At 50.3% G+C, this 22,500-nt stretch overlaps 1 protein-coding gene across 2 annotated transcripts in view; it reads right to left on the reverse strand.

Annotated features, from left to right (window-relative positions):
* Positions 1-22,500, reverse strand: part of LOC110506554 (CDKAL1 threonylcarbamoyladenosine tRNA methylthiotransferase) — a 699,428-nt gene that overhangs the window by 504,252 nt on the left and 172,676 nt on the right. The window contains exon 5 of one of the 2 annotated variants that reach the window (XM_090230627.1): positions 7,192-7,288. The exons of the other annotated variant lie outside the window; for it this stretch is intronic. Coding sequence (XP_090086753.1) covers positions 7,192-7,288 — 97 coding nt within the window. The remainder of the gene's footprint in view (positions 1-7,191; positions 7,289-22,500) is intronic. 2 annotated transcript variants of the gene reach the window in all.

Here is a 22,500-nt window from a genome sequence, read left to right on the forward strand (position 1 = left end):
GACATAGACCACAGCATTACTCTCAGTGACCACAGCATTACTCTCAGCGACAGAGAGACCACATCATTACTCTCAGCGACAGAGAGACCAGAGCATTACTCTCAGCGAGAGAGACCACAGCATTACTCTCAGCGACAGAGAGACCATAGCATTACTCTCAGCGACAGAGAGACCACAGCATTACTCTCAGCGACAGAGAGACCACAGCATTACTCTCAGCGACAGAGAGACCACAGCATTACTCTCAGCGACAGAGAGACCACAGCATTACTCTCAGCGACAGAGAGACCACAGCATTAATCTGTGACAGAGACCACATCTTTACTCTCAGTGACCACAGCATTACTCTCAGCGACAGAGAGACCACAGCATTACCCTCAGTGACCACAGCATTACTCAGTGACATAGAGACCACAGCATTACTCTCAGTGACATAGAGACCACATCATTACTCTCAGTGACAGAGACCACAGCATTACTCTCAGTGACAGAGACCACAGCATTACTCTCAGTGACACAGAGACCACAGCATTACTCTCAGTGACACAGAGACCACAGCATTACTCTCAGTGACACAGAGACCACAGCATTACTCTGTGACACAGAGACCACAGCATTACTCTGTGACACAGAGACCACAGCATTACTCTCAGTGACAGAGACCACATCATTACTCTCAGTGACAGAGACCACAGCATTACTCTCAGTGACAGAGACCACAGCATTACTCTCAGTGACACAGAGACCACAGCATTACTCTCAGCGACACAAAGACCACAGCATTACTCTCAGCGACCACATCATTACTCTCAGCGACAGAAAGACCACAGCATTACTCTCAGTGACAAAGACTACAGCTTTACTATCAGCGACCACAGCATTACTCTCACCGACAGAAAGACCACAGCATTACTCTCAGTGACAGAGACCACAGTATTACTCTGTGACAGAAAGACCACAGCATTACTCTCAGTGACAGAGACCACAGTATTACTCTCAGTGACAGAGACCACAGTATTCTCAGTGGAGCTGCGTGGAAACAATAAGCGAGGGAGAGGTGATTCAACTGTTTGGCAAACCATACTTTTAAGACCATGGGACATCTGACTGCTTCGCCATTGTGTGACTGTGTGAGGTGTGTCAGCGTGGGCAGTCCATCCATACTCATCCCCCATAAAGACGAACAACTAGCACTAAGGCTAATCCCTCTCACTGTCTCTCATCCCCCATAAAGACAAACAGCTAGCACTAAGGCTAATCCCTCTCACTGTCTCTCATCCCTCATAAAGACGAACAACTAGCACTAAGGCTAATCCCTCTCACTGTCTCTCATTCCCCATTAAGATGAACAACTAGCACTAAGGCTAACTCCTCTCACCACCCATAGAGATGAACAACTAGCACTAAGGCTAACCCCTCTCACTGTCTCTCATTCCCCATAAAGACGAACAACTAGCACTAAGGCTAACTCCTCTCACTGTCTCTCATCCCCCATAAAGACGAACAACTAGCACTAAGGCTAACTCCTCTCACCCCCCGTAGAGATGAACAACTAGCACTTAGGCTAACCCCTCTCACTGTCTCTCATCCCCCATAAAGACGAACAACCAGCACTAAGGCTAACCCCTCTCACTGTCTCTCATCCCCCATAGAGATGAACAGCTAGCACTAAGGCTAATTCCTCTCACTGTCTCTCATCCCGCATAAAGACAAACAGCTAGCACTAAGGCTAACTCCTCTCACTGTCTCTCATTCCCCATAAAGACAAACAGCTAGCACTAAGGCTAGCTCCTCTTACTGTCTCTTATCCCCCATAAAGACAAACAGCTAGCACTAAGACTAACCCCTCTCACTGTCTCTCATACCCCAGAAAGAAGCTAGCACTAAGGCTAACCCATCTCACTGTGTCTCATCCCCCATAGAGGTGAACAACTAGCACTAAGGCAGACCCCTCTCACTGTGTCTCATCCCCCATAAAGACAAACAGCTAGCACTAAGGCTAACCCCTCTCACTGTCTCTCATCCCCCATAAAGACAAACAGCTAGCACTAAGACTAACCCCTCTCACTGTCTCTTATCCCCCATAAAGACAAACAGCTAGCACTAAGGCTAACCCCTCTCACTGTCTCTCATCCCCCATAAAGACAAACAGCTAGCACTAAGGCTAACCCCTCTCATCCCCCCCATAACACTAACCCCGCTCACTACGTCTCTCATCCCCTGCCGCCTTGCCGCCCCGCCGTTCGCTATGATCAATAGGGGAGAGGAGAGGAGAGGAGAGATGAGGAGAGGAGAGATGAGGAGAGGAGAGGAGAGGAGAGGAGAGGAGAGGAGAGGAGAGGAGAGGAGAGGAGAGGAGAGGAGAGGAGAGGAGAGGAGAGGAGAGGAGAGGAGAGGAGGAGGCCCGCTGAGCCAGAGTTTCTTTAGAAGAGGCTGCTCTCCTCTCTCGCTGCCCCGTCGCTCAGTGATCGCTGGCTCTGCTGATATGACATTTATCTTTCATTTCTCTCAGTAGTAAAGCACACCTGGGTGGATAAACCGAAAGAGAGGGAGGGAGGGGAGAGAGAGAGAGAGAGAGGGAGAGAGAGACAGAAAAAGAGAGAAAAAAAGAGAGACCGAGACAGAGAGAGAGAGAGAGAGGGAAGGAATGGAGAGAGAGAGAGAAAGAGAGAGAGAGCGAGGGAGGGAGGGAGCGAGGGAGGGAGCGAGGGAACAGACTAGGCACTAGGATCCATCTCTGCTGTCAGCAGGTAGAAAGACTATGAGGAAAGTACTTTAGGGAGACTCCAACTCCTGGTGGTTTTCTGAGGTGATGTCATGACCAACGGTTGAGAGACGGCCGGTCCATACCAATGGGGATCAAATCGTTTCATGAGATAGAAGACTAAGTGCAATTGTTCCGAGTGTTGCATTATGGGGCCTAGGCAGCGACAGGGAGAAGCAGAGCGTAGCATAGGCCCATTCAAGTAGAACCGTTGGTAGTTCTGCAGCAGGGAAAGGCAGGAAACAGCCTCGCGTGTCTATCTGAGGATCTCATGCTTGTTAACTGCAGTTGTATAACACTGAACTGAATCCACTCAGAGAGGGTTGTTGTGGGTAAATATAACACACGTCAGCCTCGTTTTGTCATTGTATTAAGAGCTTAAGTGAAATTGCATCAGATAAACAATAGTCGTAAAAAACAAACATGGAAATCACATTAAATATTCCCCCAGAGACCAACGCCAACAATAAAACTATTTCTAACATCACCCAGCCTTTCAAAAGAGCAACGTTACGTTTTTCATCAAGACGTCCATTTTAAAGGGGCTCCTCTCTGGATTCTCAGAATCATCAACTCTTATGTAAAAAACAGAACATGGGAGTCTACCTGCTTGTACGACTGTTTCATATGAAATCAATACATGGAAATGATCACTAAGGTCATTTCTAAATTCAATATTGTGCCTGGCTGCATGTCCCCTTAATAAACATCAATGTCCCATCTTATGTTAAACCTCCAATTTCATGAATAATGCATTTAAATTCCATATACAATCTCATTGATGTCAACCCCCAGGCTTAAAAGAAAACAGCTGGTGAATTCATGTAGGACTTTCAATGTGTGTAGATTGCAGATCGCTTCACAGATTGATTCTTCTATTCTCCATGTAGCTTTAGTGTGTCCCCCTAAACGGCACTCTACTTCCTATATAGTGCACTACTTTAGACCAGAGCCCATATGGGTCCTGGACTAAAGTCATGCACTGTATAGGGAAATAGGGTGCGATTTGGGAAGCACTCTTTTAGTTATCCTTGACAGGTTCTAGAACCTCCGGAATGTCAACGTCGTTTGGCGGAGTTCTAGAATATGCAAAACCACCCTGGAACATTTGCATAAGAGGACTGGTGTAACTGAAAGAAGGCGTGGTCTAGTTAACGGCCATCCAGCACCTGTCCCATCTCAGTCACGTATTATTAGTCAACAGACCTTGTTGTTTGGCTGCGTGCCTGACTGACTGTAGTCCAACCAATATCAATATGAGAAAGCTCTCTTGGGGAACACAGAAACAGTCACACCTCACATCCTCAAATACTAAACTGTGTTATAGGTCATGTTTAGAAATCCCTCCTAGTAGAAAACACGGTTGGCAGAGTAAATACTGGAGTAGACGCAGTAGATTAAAGGACATTCAACCACCGGCCTCAGAGCAACAACAACAACAACAACAACAACAACCAGCCTCAGAGCAACAACAACAACAACAACAACAACCGGCCTCAGAGCAACAACAACAACAACCGGCCTCAGAGCAACAACAACAACAACAACAACAACAACAACAACAACAACAACCGGCCTCAGAGCAACAACAACAACAACCGGCCTCAGAGCAGCAACAACAACAACAACAACAACAACAACAACAACAACAACAACAACAACCGGCCTCAGAGCAACAACAACAACAACAACAACCGGCCTCAGAGCAACAACAACAACAACAACAACAACCGGCCTCAGAGCAACAACAACAACAACAACCGGCCTCAGAGCAACAACAACAACAACAACAACAACCGGCCTCAGAGCAACAACAACAACAACCGGCCTCAGAGCAGCAGCAGCAACAACCGGCCTCAGAGCAGCAACAACAACAACCGGCCTCAGAGCAACAACTACAACAACCGGCCTCAGAGCAGCAGCAGCAACAACCGGCCTCAGAGCAGCAACAACAACAACCGGCCTCAGAGCAACAACAACAACAACAACAACCGGCCTCAGAGCAACAACAACAACAACAACAACAACCGGCCTCAGAGCAACAACAACAACAACAACAACCGGCCTCAGAGCAACAACAACAACAACCGGCCTCAGAGCAGCAACAACAACAACCGGCCTCAGAGCAACAACAACAACAACAACAACAACCGGCCTCAGAGCAACAGCAACAACAACAACAACAACCGGCCTCAGAGCAGCAACAACAACAACCGGCCTCAGAGCAGCAACAACAACAACCGGCCTAAGAGCAGCAGCAACAACAACAACAACAACCGGCCTCAGAGCAACAGCAACAACAACAACAACAACCGGCCTCAGAGCAGCAACAACAACAACAACAACAACCGGCCTCAGAGCAGCAGCAGCAACAACAACCGGCCTCAGAGCAGCAACAACAACAACAACTGGCCTCAGAGCAGCAACAACAACAACAACCGGCCTGAGAGCAGCAACAACAACAACAACCGGCCTCAGAGCAGCAGCAGCAACAACAACCGGCCTCAGAGCAGCAACAACAACCGGCCTCAGAGCAGCAACAACAACAACCGGCCTCAGAGCAGCAACAACAACAACAACAACCGGCCTCAGAGCAGCAACAACAACAACAACAACAACCGGCCTCAGAGCAGCAACAACAACAACAACAACAACAACCGGCCTCAGAGCAGCAGCAACAACAACCGGCCTCAGAGCAGCAACAACAACCGGCCTCAGAGCAGCAACAACAACCGGCCTCAGAGCAGCAACAACAACCGGCCTCAGAGCAGCAACAACAACCGGCCTCAGAGCAGCAACAACAACCGGCCTCAGAGCAGCAACAACAACCGGCCTCAGAGCAGCAACAACAACCGGCCTCAGAGCAGCAACAACAACCGGCCTCAGAGCAGCAACAACAACCGGCCTCAGAGCAGCAACAACAACCGGCCTCAGAGCAACAACAATAACAACAACCGGCCTCAGAGCAGCAACAACAACCGGCCTCAGAGCAGCAACAACAACCGGCCTCAGAGCAGCAACAACAACCGGCCTCAGAGCAGCAACAACAACCGGCCTCAGAGCAGCAACAACAACAACCGGCCTCAGAGCAGCAGCAACAACAACAACCGGCCTCAGAGCAGCAGCAACAACAACCGGCCTCAGAGCAGCAGCAACAACAACCGGCCTCAGAGCAGCAGCAACAACAACCGGCCTCAGAGCAGCATCAGCAACAACAACCGGCCTCAGAGCAGCAACAACAACAACCGGCCTCAGAGCAGCATCAGCAACAACAACCGGCCTCAGAGCAGCAACAACAACAACCGGCCTCAGAGCAGCAGCAACAACAACCGGCCTCAGAGCAGCATCAGCAACAACAACCGGCCTCAGAGCAGCATCAGCAACAACCGGCCTCAGAGCAGCAACAACAACCGGCCTCAGAGCAGCAACAACAACCGGCCTCAGAGCAGCAACAACAACCGGCCTCAGAGCAGCAACAACAACCGGCCTCAGAGCAGCAACAACAACCGGCCTCAGAGCAGCAGCAACAACAACCGGCCTCAGAGCAGCAGCAACAACAACCGGCCTCAGAGCAGCATCAGCAACAACAACCGGCCTCAGAGCAGCAACAACAACAACCGGCCTCAGAGCAGCATCAGCAACAACAACCGGCCTCAGAGCAGCAACAACAACCGGCCTCAGAGCAGCAGCAACAACAACCGGCCTCAGAGCAGCATCAGCAACAACAACCGGCCTCAGAGCAGCATCAGCAACAACCGGCCTCAGAGCAGCAACAACAACCGGCCTCAGAGCAGCAACAACAACCGGCCTCAGAGCAGCAACAACAACCGGCCTCAGAGCAGCAACAACAACCGGCCTCAGAGCAGCAACAACAACCGGCCTCAGAGCAGCAACAACAACCGGCCTCAGAGCAGCAACAACAACCGGCCTCAGAGCAGCAACAACAACAACAACAACAACCGGCCTCAGAGCAGCAACAACAACAACCGGCAATAGAGGTCTTTCAGTCAGCAGCCTCGAGCAGAATAGGTATCCATTCCGTTTCAACTCCAGTCAGTTTAATTGGAAATGTATCATCAATTCCCTAATAGGGATGTAACTCAATTCCCTAATAGGGATGTAACTCAATTCCCTAATAGGGATGTAACTCAATTCCCTAATAGGGATGTAACTCAATTCCCTAATAGGGATGTAACTCAATTCCCTAATAGGGATGTAACTCAATTCCCTAATAGGGATGTAACTCAATTCCCTAATAGGGATGTAACTCAATTCCCTAATCGACTAGAATCGAGTCCAACTGTGGTCTACAGTCTAATGTGGAGGACAGAACTTTGCGTAAACTGCCATGTTGTGAATTCATCTCGTGTTTCGCCCTCAAAACACCCTCCACCACACATACAAAGGGAGAGAAGACGGAGACTTACCCCGATGATGCTGAGTCCTTTAAGGTAGTCCATCCTGGGCTGGGCCTGGGGAACACATCCAGCTACCACCACCTTCTTATCCTGCTCCTGGGCCTTCCTGACAGAGACACAACGGGGGTTAATACAGGGAGGGCCAACGGTGGCTCAGGAGGGTCACGTTATTTTTTGGTTGCTGTTTTCTTTAACATGCACTATTTTTGACCTGGGCCCATATAGGAGTACCACAGTATGAGTCATAATACCCATAAAACCTAGCAGGGAAACGGTTCCAACCTTAAAATAAGGGCTGTGTTTCGTGTAGACTCACCCTGGCGTGGCGTTTTGATGACCACGTAAATCTCTCTAGGACAAGGTGACTTTTTTTATCAACGAATAAAATGGTGAACTAAACTATTGTTTGACCGCTAGGTTTTATGGGTATTAGGACCACACCGCTGTGTGGCACTAGAGGGCACTTACGTAAGGGTATATATATAGGGTGTCATTTGGGACGTGTCTACCGTCTACAGCCTGTCTGTCATTAAATAGCAGAACATTCTCCAACATTATTGACACCTGCTGAAATACAACCACACTGTCATCAGTGGCTCTTCTTTTCTGAAGGTGTTGAATAAATCATTCCCCTGACTGTTTCTGTCTAGACCAGGGGATCCTCAACTAGATTCAGCCAGCGGACATGTTTTTTTTCTTGTGCAGTTAGTCAGGGGACCAGAACATGAATTACAATTCATTTGTAAGACTTCGTATTAAAACGCAAGAAGCCCCAAACAGGTATAATATTTGTCAGAAACATAATGATTTCAAACCTTGTTTATAATTACAACTCTAGTATACGTGGGAATACTTGGGAACTGATGTCCTAAATTTAAAATCCCTTGGAGCTGATTTGCTGGTGTTTTCAGTATTTTTTGTTAAAAAAAAAAACTTTTTTTTTTTTTTAATTTGAGGGGACAAATAAAACCCACCGCAGGAAACCAGAACCCAATTTAACTACTGTTTCTAATGAGGCCTGCTGAAACAACCAGAACCCTATTTAACTACTGTTTCTAATGAGGCCTGCTGAAACAACCAGAACCCTATTTAACTACTGTTTCTAATGAGGCCTGCTGAAACAACCAGAACCCTATTTAACTACTGTTTCTAATGAGGCCTGCTGAAACAACCAGAACCCTATTTAACTACTGTTTCTAATGAGGCCTGCTGAAACAACCAGAACCCTATTTAACTACTGTTTCTAATGAGGCCTGCTGAAACAACCAGAACCCAATTTAACTACCTTTTCTATTGAGGCCTGCTGAAACAACCAGAACCCCATTTAACTACTGTTTCTAATGAGACCTGCTGAAACAACCAGAACCCCATTTAACTACTGTTTCTATTGAGGCCTGCTGAAACAAGCTGCCCATCTAACTACTGTTTCTATTGAGGCCTGCTGAAACAACCAGAACCCCATTTAACTACTGTTTCTATTGAGGCCTGCTGAAACAACCAGAACCCCATTTAACTACTGTTTCTAATGAGACCTGCTGAAACAACCAGAACCCAATTTAACTACTGTTTCTAATGAGGCCTGCTGAAACAACCAGAACCCTATTTAACTACTGTTTCTATTGAGGCCTGCTGAAACAACCAGAACCCTATTTAACTACTGTTTCTAATGAGGCCTGCTGAAACAACCAGAACCCTATTTAACTACTGTTTCTAATGAGGCCTGCTGAAATAAGCTGCCCATCTAACTACTGTTTCTATTGAGGCCTGCTGAAACAAGCTGCCCATCTAACTACTGTTTCTATTGAGGCCTGCTGAAACAACCAGAACCCTATTTAACTACTGTTTGTATTGAGGCCTGCTGAAACAAGCTGCCCATCTAACTACTGTTTCTATTGAGGCCTGCTGAAACAAGCTGCCCATCTAACTACTGTTTCTAATGAGGCCTGCTGAAACAAGCTGCCCATCTAACTACTGTTTCGATTGGCGAGTAGGGTTGTTCCTGTCTGTACTAGATAACCAGGTATCTAATCCACTCTGGTGATTGGCCAGTAGAGCTGTTCCTGTCTGTACTAGATAACCAGGTATCTAATCCACTCTGGTGATTGGCCAGTAGGGCTGTTCCTGTCTGTACTAGATAACCAGGTATCTAATCCACTCTGGTGATTGGCCAGTAGAGCTGTTCCTGTCTGTACTAGATAACCAGGTATCTAATCCACTCTGGTGATTGGCCAGTAGAGCTGTTCCTGTCTGTACTAGATAACCCAGGTATCTAATCCACTCTGGTGATTGGCCAGTAGAGCTGTTCCTGTCTGTACTAGATAACCAGGTATCTAATCCACTCTGGTCAGTAGGGTTGTTCCTGTCTGTACTAGATAACCAGGTATCTAATCCACTCTGGTGATTGGCCAGTAGAGCTGTTCCTGTCTGTACTAGATAACCAGGTATCTAATCCACTCTGGTGATTGGCCAGTAGGGCTGTTCCTGTCTCCTCTATACACGGAGCCACAGTGTCACCAATGAGGATGGTGTCACGTGCAGGATTACATATTTTCCTCTTTACTGTCAACTTAATTGTGAGAGCGTTGATGGGCACTTAACCTCGACCTTTAAGATGTTGAACTGTAAAGGTCAGGCGTTAGTCAGCCGTTAGTTTGAGTGGCTCATTTACATCTGGATGGCTGGGTAATGTGAGCTTAATACCTAGGAGAAAGAGGTAGAGGAGGAGGAAGGGGAGAGGAAGGGAGTGGAGGAGGAGGAAGGGGACAGGGAGGGAGTAGAGGAGGAGGAGGAGGGGGAGGAGGAGGAGGAGGGGGAGGAGGTGGAGGAGGGGGTGGAGGAGGAGGAATGGGAGAGGGAGGGAGCGGAGGAGGGGGAGGAGGTGGAGGAGGAGGAAGGGGAGAGGGAGGGAGTGGAGGAGGGAGGAGGAGGAGGAAGGGGAGAGGGAGGGAGTGGAGGAGGAGGAATGGGAGAGGGAGGGAGTGGAGGAGGGGGTGGAGGAGGAGGAATTGGAGAGGGAGGGAGTGGAGGAGGGGGAGAGGGAGGGAGTGGAGGAGGGGGAGGAAGGGGAGAGGGAGGGAGTGGAGGAGGAGGAGGAGGAAGGGGAGAGGGAGGGAGTGGAGGAGGAGGAGGAATGGGAGAGGGAGGAGGTAGATGAGGAGGAAGGGGAGAGGGAGGAGGAGGAAGGGGATAGGGAGGAGGTGGAGGAGGAGGAAGGGGAGAGGGAGGAGGTGGAGGAGGATGAGGAGGTGGAGGAGAAGGGGGAGAGAGAGGGGGTGGAGGAGAAGGGGGAGAGGGAGAGAGAGGTGATGGAGGAGGGGGAGAGAGAGGGCAGAAGGGAGGGAGGTGGTGGAGGAGGACCAGAAGGAGCGGGGGGAGAGGGAGGTGGTGGAGTTGGGGGAGGAGGGGAAGAGAGAGGAGAAGAGAGGAGAAGAGCAGCACTGTGAGCTCATCCTCTTTCTGCCCCATGTGGTTCACAGCGCAGTGTGGAGTGGAGGACGTTTAGCAGCAGGGCCTCTGACACTTAGAGACATTTATCTTTCAACAGCAGCTCTCTTCCTGACTGACTGGCTGGCTGACTGGCTGGCTGGCTGTACCACAGAGAGGACATTTATCTTTCAACAGCAGCTCTCTTCCTGACTGACTGACTGGCTGGCTGGCTGACTGGCTGGTTGACTGACTGGATGACTGGCTGTACCACAGAGAGGACATTTATCTTTCAACAGCAGCTCTCTTCCTGACTGACTGGCTGGCTGGCTGACTGGCTGGCTGGTTGACTGACTGGATGACTGGCTGTACCACAGAGAGGACATTTATCTTTCAACAGCAGCTCTCTTCCTGACTGACTGGCTGGCTGGCTGACTGGCTAGCTGGATGACTGACTGAATGACTGACTGACTACCACAGAGAGGACATTTATCTTTCAACAGCAGCTCTCTTCCTGACTGACTGACTGGCTGGCTGGCTGAATGACTGACTGACTTGCTGACTGGCTGGCTGGTTGACTGACTGTACCACAGAGAGGACATGTATCTTTCAACAGCAGCTCTCTGGCTGGCTGGCTGGCTGGCTGGCTGAATGACTGACTGACTTCCACAGAGAGGACATTTATCTTTCAACAGCAGCTCGCTGGCTGGCTGGCTGGCTGGAGGAGGAGGAATGGGCTGGCTGGCTGTGGCTGGCTGGCTGGCTGGCTGGCTGGCTGGCTGGCTGGCTGGCTGTACCAGAGGAGAGGAAATGCCAGATCTGGGTTCCAATACTATTAGAGAATCTGTCAAATAGCCTACTCAGAGTTTCCTTCAGTACGCTCACCAGAATATTTATCCGTTAGTAAGTACCAGAAGATATGTCATTTTGGGACTGTTCTATTGGTCAATTGTGCCAGGCGAGCTCAATCAAGCACAGATAAATGATATGAAGTGATTTCCAAACAGTATTCGGAGCCAGCTCTGTCTGACAGCTGTAGAACACACATCTGGTCCCGCTCTCCACCAAAACCTCACACAACTCAATGGGCTTCCTGTACGGAGACAGCAGCGAGAGACATCTCCACACACAAGACTGAAAAAGGGGACAACGGAGCATCAGACGGGTGTCCATCCTGTACCACAGCACTCAAACATCTCTACGTACAGAAGGATTAGGGAACATAGGATCTGTGCCAGGTTAACCTTTTTGTATGGTGATCAAACAAGTTGCTTCTGTTGCACTTAAAGGAGGCATAAGATCAGAAAACGGGTCAGAATATTTAAAGGAGGCATAAGATCAGAAAACGGGTCAGAATATTTAAAGGAGGCATAACGTCAGAAAACGGGTCAGAATATTTAAAGGAGGCATAAGATCAGAAAACGGGTCAGAATATTTAAAGGAGGCATAAGATCAGAAAACGGGTCAGAATATTTAAAGGAGGCATAAGATCAGAAAACGGGTCAGAATATTTAAAGGAGGCATAAGATCAGAAAACGGGTCAGAATATTTAAAGGAGGCATAAGATCAGAAAACGGGTCAGAATATTTAAAGGAGGCATAAGATCAGAAAACGGCTGCGTTGCATATACAGTCCTATACTGTACCAGTGTGGTGACAGTCAACGAGCCTAAATCCAGAGAGACATTTTGTCCGACCTAATTTTGTAAATCAAGTTAGAGGTAAAATTCCAGGATGTACATTCAGGTATCATCACGTGTTTCTCCTCTACATGATGCGTCTTGGCCCTGTCCGTTCAGGGTGGAGGGACTGCAGGCTAGATGAAAACACGGCTTGGCAGTCACAAAGATGGGACGTCTGGGAGGTTTTAAAAATCAGTCAGCGGGGGTCAGGCTCAACAGATCAGGAGTGATATGCCAGACAGACAGGGAGGGAGGGATGGGGGGAGAGCAGGGAGGGAGAGGAGGGAGGGAGGGAGAGGAGGGAGGGAGAGCAGGGAGGGAGAGCAGGGAGGGAGAGCAGGGAGGGAGAGCAGGGAGGGAGGGAGAGCAGGGAGGGGGGGAGAGCAGGGAGGGAGAGCAGGGAGGGGGGGGAGAGCAGGGAGGGAGAGCAGGGAGGGAGAGCAGGGAGGAAGGGAGGGAGGGGGGAGAGCAGGGAGGGAGGGGGGGAGAGCAGGGAGGGGGGGGGGGAGAGCAGGGAGGGAGAGCAGGGAGGAAGGGAGGGAGGGGGGAGAGCAGGGAGGGAGGGGGGGGAGAGCAGGGAGGGAGGGGGGGGGCAGGGAGGGAGAGCAGGGAGGAAGGGAGGGAGGGGGGAGAGCAGGGAGGGAGGGGGGGAGAGCAGGGAGGGAGAGCAGGGAGGGAGGGAGAGCAGGGAGGGAGGGAGAGCAGGGAGGAGGGGGGGGGAGGGAGGGAGGGAGGGAGGGAGGGAGGGAGGGAGGGAGGGAGAGCAGGGAGGGAGGTAGGGAGACACCAGTTCACCACAGGTACAGCAGGCTAGCACGCTACCTACAGTAACATCCATTTATTCAACCGATACTTGGGGAAGTCAAATATGTATATAATACTGTGGTATGTAACTCTCTATTTCCCCAACGCTGGAGGGGAGGAGACACCGCCTGCAGAACTGAACCGGGTTCAACAGATCTCTGATCTCAGAGGACATCTGCTGGCGTCCGGGTCACTGGTGTGCAGTGAAGCTGAACCAATCGCCCGAGCCCTGCCTCCCATCCAACCCTGGCATGAGCCGACGTGATTGGCTTTCCCCCTGGGGTGTCTGGGTCGAAAGCTCATCCACGCCGCGCCTGATTCACTGTGTCACCACGGCCGGGCGCCGAGCGCATTAGGGCGGCGTTTGTCAGGAGCGTTACTGAATAATGTAGACGTGATGTACCTCGTAATGGCAGGGTCCTGAACAACGAGGCCTTTTTAAAAACAGGGTGCCACAATGGACTTGTAGAGATGAGCTTCTTTTTAAGTGGCTGTTCTCCTCAGAGGAGCCTCACGGACTGACTCAGGAGACACATCAGTGACAGTCAGGCTCTCCACTCAGGGGACACATCAGTGACAGTCAGGCTCTCCACTCAGGAGACACATCAGTGACAGTCAGGCTCTCCACTCAGGAGACACATCAGTGACAGTCAGGCTCTCCACTCAGGAGACACATCAGTGACAGTCAGGCTCTCCACTCAGGAGACACATCAGTGACAGTCAGGCTCTCCACTCAGGAGACACATCAGTGACAGTCAGGCTCTCCACTCAGGAGACACATCAGTGACAGTCAGGCTCTCCACTCAGGAGACACATCAGTGACAGTCAGGCTCTCCACTCAGGGGACACATCAGTGACAGTCAGGCTCTCCACTCAGGAGATACATCAGTGACAGTCAGGCTCTCCACTCAGGAGACACATCAGTGACAGTCAGGCTCTCCACTCAGGAGACACATCAGTGACAGTCAGGCTCTCCACTCAGGAGACACATCAGTGACAGTCAGGCTCTCCACTCAGGAGACACATCAGTGACAGTCAGGCTCTCCACTCAGGAGATACATCAGTGACAGTCAGGCTCTCCACTCAGGAGATACATCAGTGACAGTCAGGCTCTCCACTCAGGAGATACATCAGTGACAGTCAGGCTCTCCACTCAGGAGATACATCAGTGACAGTCAGGCTCTCCACTCAGGAGACACATCAGTGACAGTCAGGCTCTCCACTCAGGAGACACATCAGTGACAGTCAGGCTCTCCACTCAGGAGACACATCAGTGACAGTCAGGCTCTCCACTCAGGAGACACATCAGTGACAGTCAGGCTCTCCACTCAGGAGATACATCAGTGACAGTCCGGCTCTCCACTCAGGAGATACATCAGTGACAGTCAGGCTCTCCACTCAGGAGACACATCAGTGACAGTCAGGCTCTCCACTCAGGAGACACATCAGTGACAGTCAGGCTTTCCACTCAGGAGACACATCAGTGACAGTCAGGCTCTCCACTCAGGAGACACATCAGTGACAGTCAGGCTCTCCACTCAGGAGACACATCAGTGACAGTCAGGCTCTCCACTCAGGAGACACATCAGTGACAGTCAGGCTCTCCACTCAGGAGACACATCAGTGACAGTCAGGCTCTCCACTCAGGAGACACATCAGTGACAGTCAGGCTCTCCACTCAGGAGACACATCAGTGACAGTCAGGCTCTCCACTCAGGAGACACATCAGTGACAGTCAGGCTCTCCACTCAGGGGACACATCAGTGACAGTCAGGCTCTCCACTCAGGAGACACATCAGTGACAGTCAGGCTCTCCACTCAGGAGACACATCAGTGACAGTCAGGCTCTCCACTCAGGAGACACATCAGTGACAGTCAGGCTCTCCACTCAGGAGACACATCAGTGACAGTCAGGCTCTCCACTCAGGGGACACATCAGTGACAGTCAGGCTCTCCACTCAGGAGACACATCAGTGACAGTCAGGCTCTCCACTCAGGAGACACATCAGTGACAGTCAGGCTCTCCACTCAGGAGACACATCAGTGACAGTCAGGCTCTCCACTCAGGAGACACATCAGTGACAGTCAGGCTCTCCACTCAGGAGACACATCAGTGACAGTCAGGCTCTCCACTCAGGAGACACATCAGTGACAGTCAGGCTCTCCACTCAGGGGACACATCAGTGACAGTCAGGCTCTCCACTCAGGAGACACATCAGTGACAGTCAGGCTCTCCACTCAGGAGACACATCAGTGACAGTCAGGCTCTCCACTCAGGAGACACATCAGTGACAGTCAGGCTCTCCACTCAGGAGACACATCAGTGACAGTCAGGCTCTCCACTCAGGAGACACATCAGTGACAGTCAGGCTCTCCACTCAGGAGACACATCAGTGACAGTCAGGCTCTCCACTCAGGAGACACATCAGTGACAGTCAGGCTCTCCACTCAGGAGACACATCAGTGACAGTCAGGCTCTCCACTCAAGAGACACATCAGTGACAGTCAGGCTCTCCACTCAGGGGACACATCAGTGACAGTCAGGCTCTCCACTCAGGAGACACATCAGTGACAGTCAGGCTCTCCACTCAGGAGACACATCAGTGACAGTGGATGGGGAGAGGATGAGGAGGTGAAAGAGGTGGAATTCAAGAGGAGGAGGAGAACGGGAGAGAAAACCTGTCGAGAGAACATCTTCATCAACAGGTACTGAGGAAGATGATATGGAAGAGGAGAAAGCAAGCTGATTGAAGGGGATATGCAGGGGGTTCTGAAGTAAATCTACAGGTGATCATGGGGATCAAATATCAGGCCGGCGAGACAGAGAGAGAGGATGGGGAGAGAGAGAGGATGGGGAGAGAGAGAGGATGGGGAGAGAGAGACGGGGAGAGAGAGAGGATGGGGAGAGGGAGAGAGAGAGACGCAAAGAGAGAGAGAGAGAGGGGATGGGGAAAGGGAGAGAGGATGGGGAGAGGGAGAGACGCAGAGAGAGAGAGAGAGAGCGAGAGAGGACGGGGAGGGAGAGAGACGCAGAGAGAGAGAGACAGACAGAGAGAGGATGAGGAGAGAGAGAGAAAGTTTGCTTGCATACTGTTTTCCTTAAAGATTGCTTTTCCTTTTCAGTCTCGTGGATCAGTGTCTGGCTTTGAAAACGTGCTCATCCTCTCAAGTAGTAATAGTGATTTCTGTCTGCTCCGTCTCAGACAGAGAGACACGTCTCACTGTCTTGTCTACTGAGACCCTGTGGAGACTACAGCTTATTTCACCAGACACCAGCATCTCTCTCCCTGTGTGTGTGCAGCATCTCTCTCTGTGTATGTGTGTGCAGCATCTCTCTCTGTCTGTGTGTGCAGCATCTCTCTGTATGTGTGTGCAGCATCTCTCTGTATGTGTGTGCAGCATCTATCTGTCTGTGTGCAGCATCTCTCTCTGTATGTGTGCAGCATCTCTCTGTCTGTGTGTGCAGCATCTATCTCCCTGTCTGTGTGTGCAGCATCTCTGTGTGTGTGTGTGTGTAGGATCTCTCTCTGTGTGTGTGCAGCATCTCTCTCTGTCTGTGTGTGCAGCATCTCTCTCTGTATGTGTGTGTGTGCAGCATCTCTCTCTGTGTGTGTGCAGCATCTCTCTGTCTGTGTGTGCAGCATCTCTCTGTCTGTGTGTGCATCATCTCTCTCTGTCTGTGTGTGCAGCATCTCTCTCTGTCTGTGTGTGCAGCATCTCCCTCTGTCTGTGTGTGCAGCATCTCTCTCTGTCTGTGTGCAGCATCTCTCTCTCTGTGTGCAGCATCTCTCTCTGTCTGTGTGTGCAGCATCTCTCTCTGTCTGTGTGTGCAACATCTCTCTCTGTATGTGTGTGCAGCATCTCTCTCTGTCTGTGTGTGCAGCATCTCTCTCTGTCTGTGTGTGCAGCATCTCTCTCTGTCTGTGTGTGCAGCATCTCTCTGTTTGTGTGTGCAGCATCTCTCTCTGTCTGTGTGTGCAGCATCTCTCTCTGTCTGTGTGTGCAGCATCTCTCTCTGTCTGTGTGTGTAGCATCTCTCTATGTATGTGTATGCAGCATCTCTCTGTCTGTGTGTGCAGCATCTCTCTCATATCTCTCTCTGTATGTCTCTCCCCCCTCTGTCCTTATCCTCTCCCCCCTCTGTCCTTATCCTCTCCCCCGTCTGTCCTTATCCTCTCTCCTCCCTCTGTCCTTATCCTCTCTCCTCCCTCTGTCTTTATCCTCTCTCCTCCCTCTGTCTTTATCCTCTCTCCTCCCTCTGTCCTTATCCTCTCTCCTCCCTCTGTCCTTATCCTCTCTCCTCCCTCTGTCCTTATCCTCTCTCCTCCCTCTGTCCTTATCCTCTCTCCTCCCTCTGTCCTTATCCTCTCTCCTCCCTCTGTCCTTATCCTCTCTCCTCCCTCCGTCCTTATCCTCTCTCCTCCCTCCGTCCTTATCCTCTCTCCTCCCTCTGTCCTTATCCTCTCCTCCCTCTGTCCTTATCCTCTCCTCCCTCTGTCCTTATCCTCTCTCCTCCCTCTGTCCTTATCCTTTCTCCTCCCTCTGTCCTTATCCTCTCCTCCCTCTGTCCTTATCCTCTCTCCTCCCTCTGTCCTTATCCTCTCTCCTCCCTCTGTCCTTATCCTCTCTCCTCCCTCTGTCCTTATCCTCTCTCCTCCCTCTGTCCTTATCCTCTCTCCTCCCTCTGTCCTTATCCTCTCTCCTCCCTCTGTCCTTATCCTCTCTCCTCCCTCTGTCCTTATCCTCTCTCCTCCCTCTGTCCTTATCCTCTCCTCCCTCTGTCCTTATCCTCTCCTCCCTCTGTCCTTATCCCTCTCCTCCCTCTGTCCTTATCCTCTCCTCCCTCTGTCCTTATCCTCTCCTCCCTCTGTCCTTATCCCTCTCCTCCCTCTGTCCTTATCCCTCTCCTCCCTCTGTCCTTATCCTCTCTCCTCCCTCTGTCCTTATCCTCTCTCCTCCCTCTGTCCTTATCCTCTCCTCCCTCTGTCCTTATCCTCTCCTCCCTCTGTCCTTATCCCTCTCCTCCCTCTGTCCTTATCCTCTCCTCCCTCTGTCCTTATCCCTCTCCTCCCTCTGTCCTTATCCCTCTCCTCCCTCTGTCCTTATCCCTCTCCTCCCTCTGTCCTTATCCTCTCCTCCCTCTGTCCTTATCCCTCTCCTCCCTCTGTCCTTATCCCTCTCCTCCCTCTGTCCTTATCCCTCTCCTCCCTCTGTCCTTATCTCTCTCCTCCCTCTGTCCTTATCTCTCTCCTCCCTCTGTCCTTATCCTCTCCTCCCTCTGTCCTTATCCCTCTCCTCCCTCTGTCCTTATCCCTCTCCTCCCTCTGTCCTTATCCTCTCCTCCCTCTGTCCTTATCCTCTCCTCCCTCTGTCCTTATCCTCTCCTCCCTCTGTCCTTATCCCTCTCCTCCCTCTGTCCTTATCCCTCTCCTCCCTCTGTCCTTATCCCTCTCCTCCCTCTGTCCTTATCCCTCTCCTCCCTCTGTCCTTATCCTCTCCTCCCTCTGTCCTTATCCTCTCCTCCCTCTGTCCTTATCCTCTCCTCCCTCTGTCCTTATCCCTCTCCTCCCTCTGTCCTTATCCTCTCCTCCCTCTGTCCTTATCCCTCTCCTCCCTCTGTCCTTATCCCTCTCCTCCCTCTGTCCTTATCCCTCTCCTCCCTCTGTCCTTATCCTTTCTCCTCCCTCTGTCCTTATCCTATCCTCCCTCTGTCCTTATCCTCTCTCCTCCCTCTGTCCTTATCCTCTCTCCTCCCTCTGTCCTTATCCTCTCTCCTCCCTCTGTCCCTCTGTGTTCAAGTTCATTTACGTCCTCCGTGTTTCTCTCTTTCTGTCCCTCACTCTCTCCCCCTCATCCTCTCGTCTCTCTCTCATCCCTCCCTCGTTCAACAGGTGGCGTTGTAATGTATTCATAGGCCGCTCACTGCAAACACCACATCTCCTACGGTACACATGCTAGCTAACGAGACCACATCTCCTACTGTACACAGGCTAGCTAACGAGACCACATCTCCTACGGTACACAGGCTAGCTAACGAGACCACATCTCCTACGGTACACAGGCTAGCTAACGAGACCACATCTCCTACGGTACACAGGCTAGCTAACGAGACCACATCTCCTACTGTACACAGGCTATCTAACGAGACCACATCTCCTACTGTACACAGGCTAGCTAACGAGACCACATCTCCTACGGTACACAGGCTAGCTAACGAGACCACATCTCCTACTGTACACAGGCTAGCTAACGAGACCACATCTCCTACTGTACACAGGCTAGCTAACGAGACCACATCTCCTACTGTACACAGGCTAGCTAACGAGACCACATCTCCTACTGTACACAGGCTAGCTAACGAGACCACATCTCCTACGGTACACAGGCTAGCTAACGAGACCACATCTCCTACGGTACACAGGCTAGCTAACGAGGCCACATCTCCTACGGTACACAGGCTAGCTAACGAGACCACATCTCCTACTGTACACAGGCTAGCTAACGAGACCACATCTCCTACTGTACACAGGCTAGCTAACGAGACCACATCTCCTACTGTACACAGGCTAGCTAATGAGACCACATCTCCTACTGTACACAGGCTAGCTAACGAGACCACATCTCCTACGGTACACAGGCTAGCTAACGAGACCACATCTCCTACGGTACACAGGCTATCTAACGAGACCACATCTCCTACTGTACACAGGCTAGCTAACGAGACCACATCTCCTACTGTACACAGGCTAGCTAACGAGACCACATCTCCTACGGTACACAGGCTAGCTAACGAGACCACATCTCCTACGGTACACAGGCTAGCTAACGAGACCACATCTCCTACTGTACACAGGCTATCTAACGAGACCACATCTCCTACGGTACACAGGCTAGCTAACGAGACCACATCTCCTACGGTACACAGGCTAGCTAACGAGACCACATCTCCTACTGTACACAGGCTATCTAACGAGACCACATCTCCTACGGTACACAGGCTATCTAACGAGGCCAAACATCACATCTCCTACTGTACACAGGCTAGCTAACGAGGCCAAACATCACATCTCCTACTGTACACAGGCTAGCTAACGAGGCCAAACATCACATCTCCTACTGTACACAGGCTAGCTAACGAGGCCAAACATCACATCTCCTACTGTACACAGGCTAGCTAACGAGGCCAAACATCACATCTCCTACTGTACACAGGCTAGCTAACGAAGCCAAACATCACATCTCCTACTGTACACAGGCTAGCTAACGAAGCCAAACATCACATCTCCTACTGTACACAGGCTAGCTAACGAAGCCAAACATCACATCTCCTACTGTACACAGGCTAGCTAACGAAGCCAAACATCACATCTCCTACTGTACACAGGCTAGCTAACGAGGCCAAACATCACATATCCTACTGTACACAGGCTAGCTAACGAGGCCAAACATCACATCTCCTACTGTACACAGGCTAGCTAACGAGGCCAAACATCACATCTCCTACTGTACACAGGCTAGCTAACGAGGCCAAACATCACATCTCCTACTGTACACAGGCTAGCTAACGAGGCCAAACATCACATCTCCTACTGTACACAGGCTAGCTAACGAGGCCAAACATCACATCTCCTACTGTACACAGGCTAGCTAACGAGGCCAAACATCACATCTCCTACTGTACACAGGCTAGCTAACGAGGCCAAACATCACATCTCCTACTGTACACAGGCTAGCTAACGAGGCCAAACATCACATCTCCTACTGTACACAGGCTAGCTAACGAGGCCAAACATCACATCTCCTACTGTACACAGGCTAGCTAACGAGGCCAAACATCACATCTCCTACTGTACACAGGCTAGCTAACGAGGCCAAACATCACATCTCCTACTGTACACAGGCTAGCTAACGAGACCACATCTCCTACTGTACACAGGCTAGCTAACGAGACCACATCTCCTACTGTACACAGGCTAGCTAACGAGGCCAAACATCACATCTCCTACTGTACACAGGCTAGCTAACGAGGCCAAACATCACATCTCCTACTGTACACAGGCTAGCTAACGAGGCCAAACACCACATCTCCTACTGTACACAGGCTAGCTAACGAGGCCAAACATCACATATCCTACTGTACACAGGCTAGCTAACGAGGCCAAACACCACATCTCCTACTGTACACAGGCTAGCTAACGAGGCCAAACACCACATCTCCTACTGTACACAGGCTAGCTAACGAGGCCAAACACCACATCTCCTACTGTACACAGGCTAGCTAACGAGGCCAAACATCACATCTCCTACTATACACAGGCTAGCTAACGAGGCCAAACATCACATATCCTACTGTACACAGGCTAGCTAACGAGGCCAAACACCACATCTCCTACTGTACACAGGCTAGCTAACGAGGCCAAACACCACATCTCCTACTGTACACAGGCTAGCTAACGAGGCCAAACATCACATCTCCTACTATACACAGGCTAGCTAACGAGGCCAAACATCACATATCCTACTGTACACAGGCTAGCTAACGAGGCCAAACATCACATCTCCTACTATACACAGGCTAGCTAACGAGGACAAGCGGACTAAAAGCACTACAATAGCTCCTCACAGAGCCCTCGACTGAGGTCATTGTACCACTAATAATACCCAAATCAACAAATCTGAAGCCGAGCCTCATTTCACATGAAACATCATCATGCGATTTAGGCTTCTTGTATTGAGAATATTCTGTGATCTGTCAGTGCCTCGTGGGATCATTAGCCAATGTGTCTCCTGAATAGACGACACGTACACTGAAGGTGGTAGAGACCAAGGTTACGCATTCTGCTAACATTCTGAGGCAACAACACGTTATCGCCATGGCGACCACTAGAAGTCAGAACGACTTAACAGAAATATGAAAACAAGCCAACAACATTACATTGTGAGGCGGAGTGGCTACACACACACACACACAACACACACACACACACACACGTACCCAGTCACCTAGTGAGACACAGGCACCCACTAGGGCCATATAAAACCTGATTCCAATTTGTTTTTACCCAAATTCCGTTTAGTTTTTTCAGGTTTATGGATTCCCGTTTATTTTTTTTATATATTTATTTTTTCAGGTGTTTGCTCTCAAAATCACACACAAAAAAACGAAATAGGACATTTTAAGTCTATAACAATGCTTAGACCACATCAGGAGACCACTTTTGAGGTCTGGGAAAATTCTAATAAATTAAGAATTTGGGGTGTATTTACCCTTTAATTCAACTGTGCACCACTTCTGTTGCTTGGTTACTGGTGATGCATGGTTACTGGTGTTGCATGGTTACTGGTGATGTATGGTTACTGGTGATGCATGGTTACTGGTGATCCATGGTTACTGGTGATCCATGGTTACT

The sequence above is a fragment of the Oncorhynchus mykiss genome, chromosome 3 (assembly GCF_057628025.1).
Source record: "Oncorhynchus mykiss isolate SJ-2025 chromosome 3, ASM5762802v1, whole genome shotgun sequence".
Classification (NCBI taxonomy): domain Eukaryota; kingdom Metazoa; phylum Chordata; class Actinopteri; order Salmoniformes; family Salmonidae; genus Oncorhynchus; species Oncorhynchus mykiss.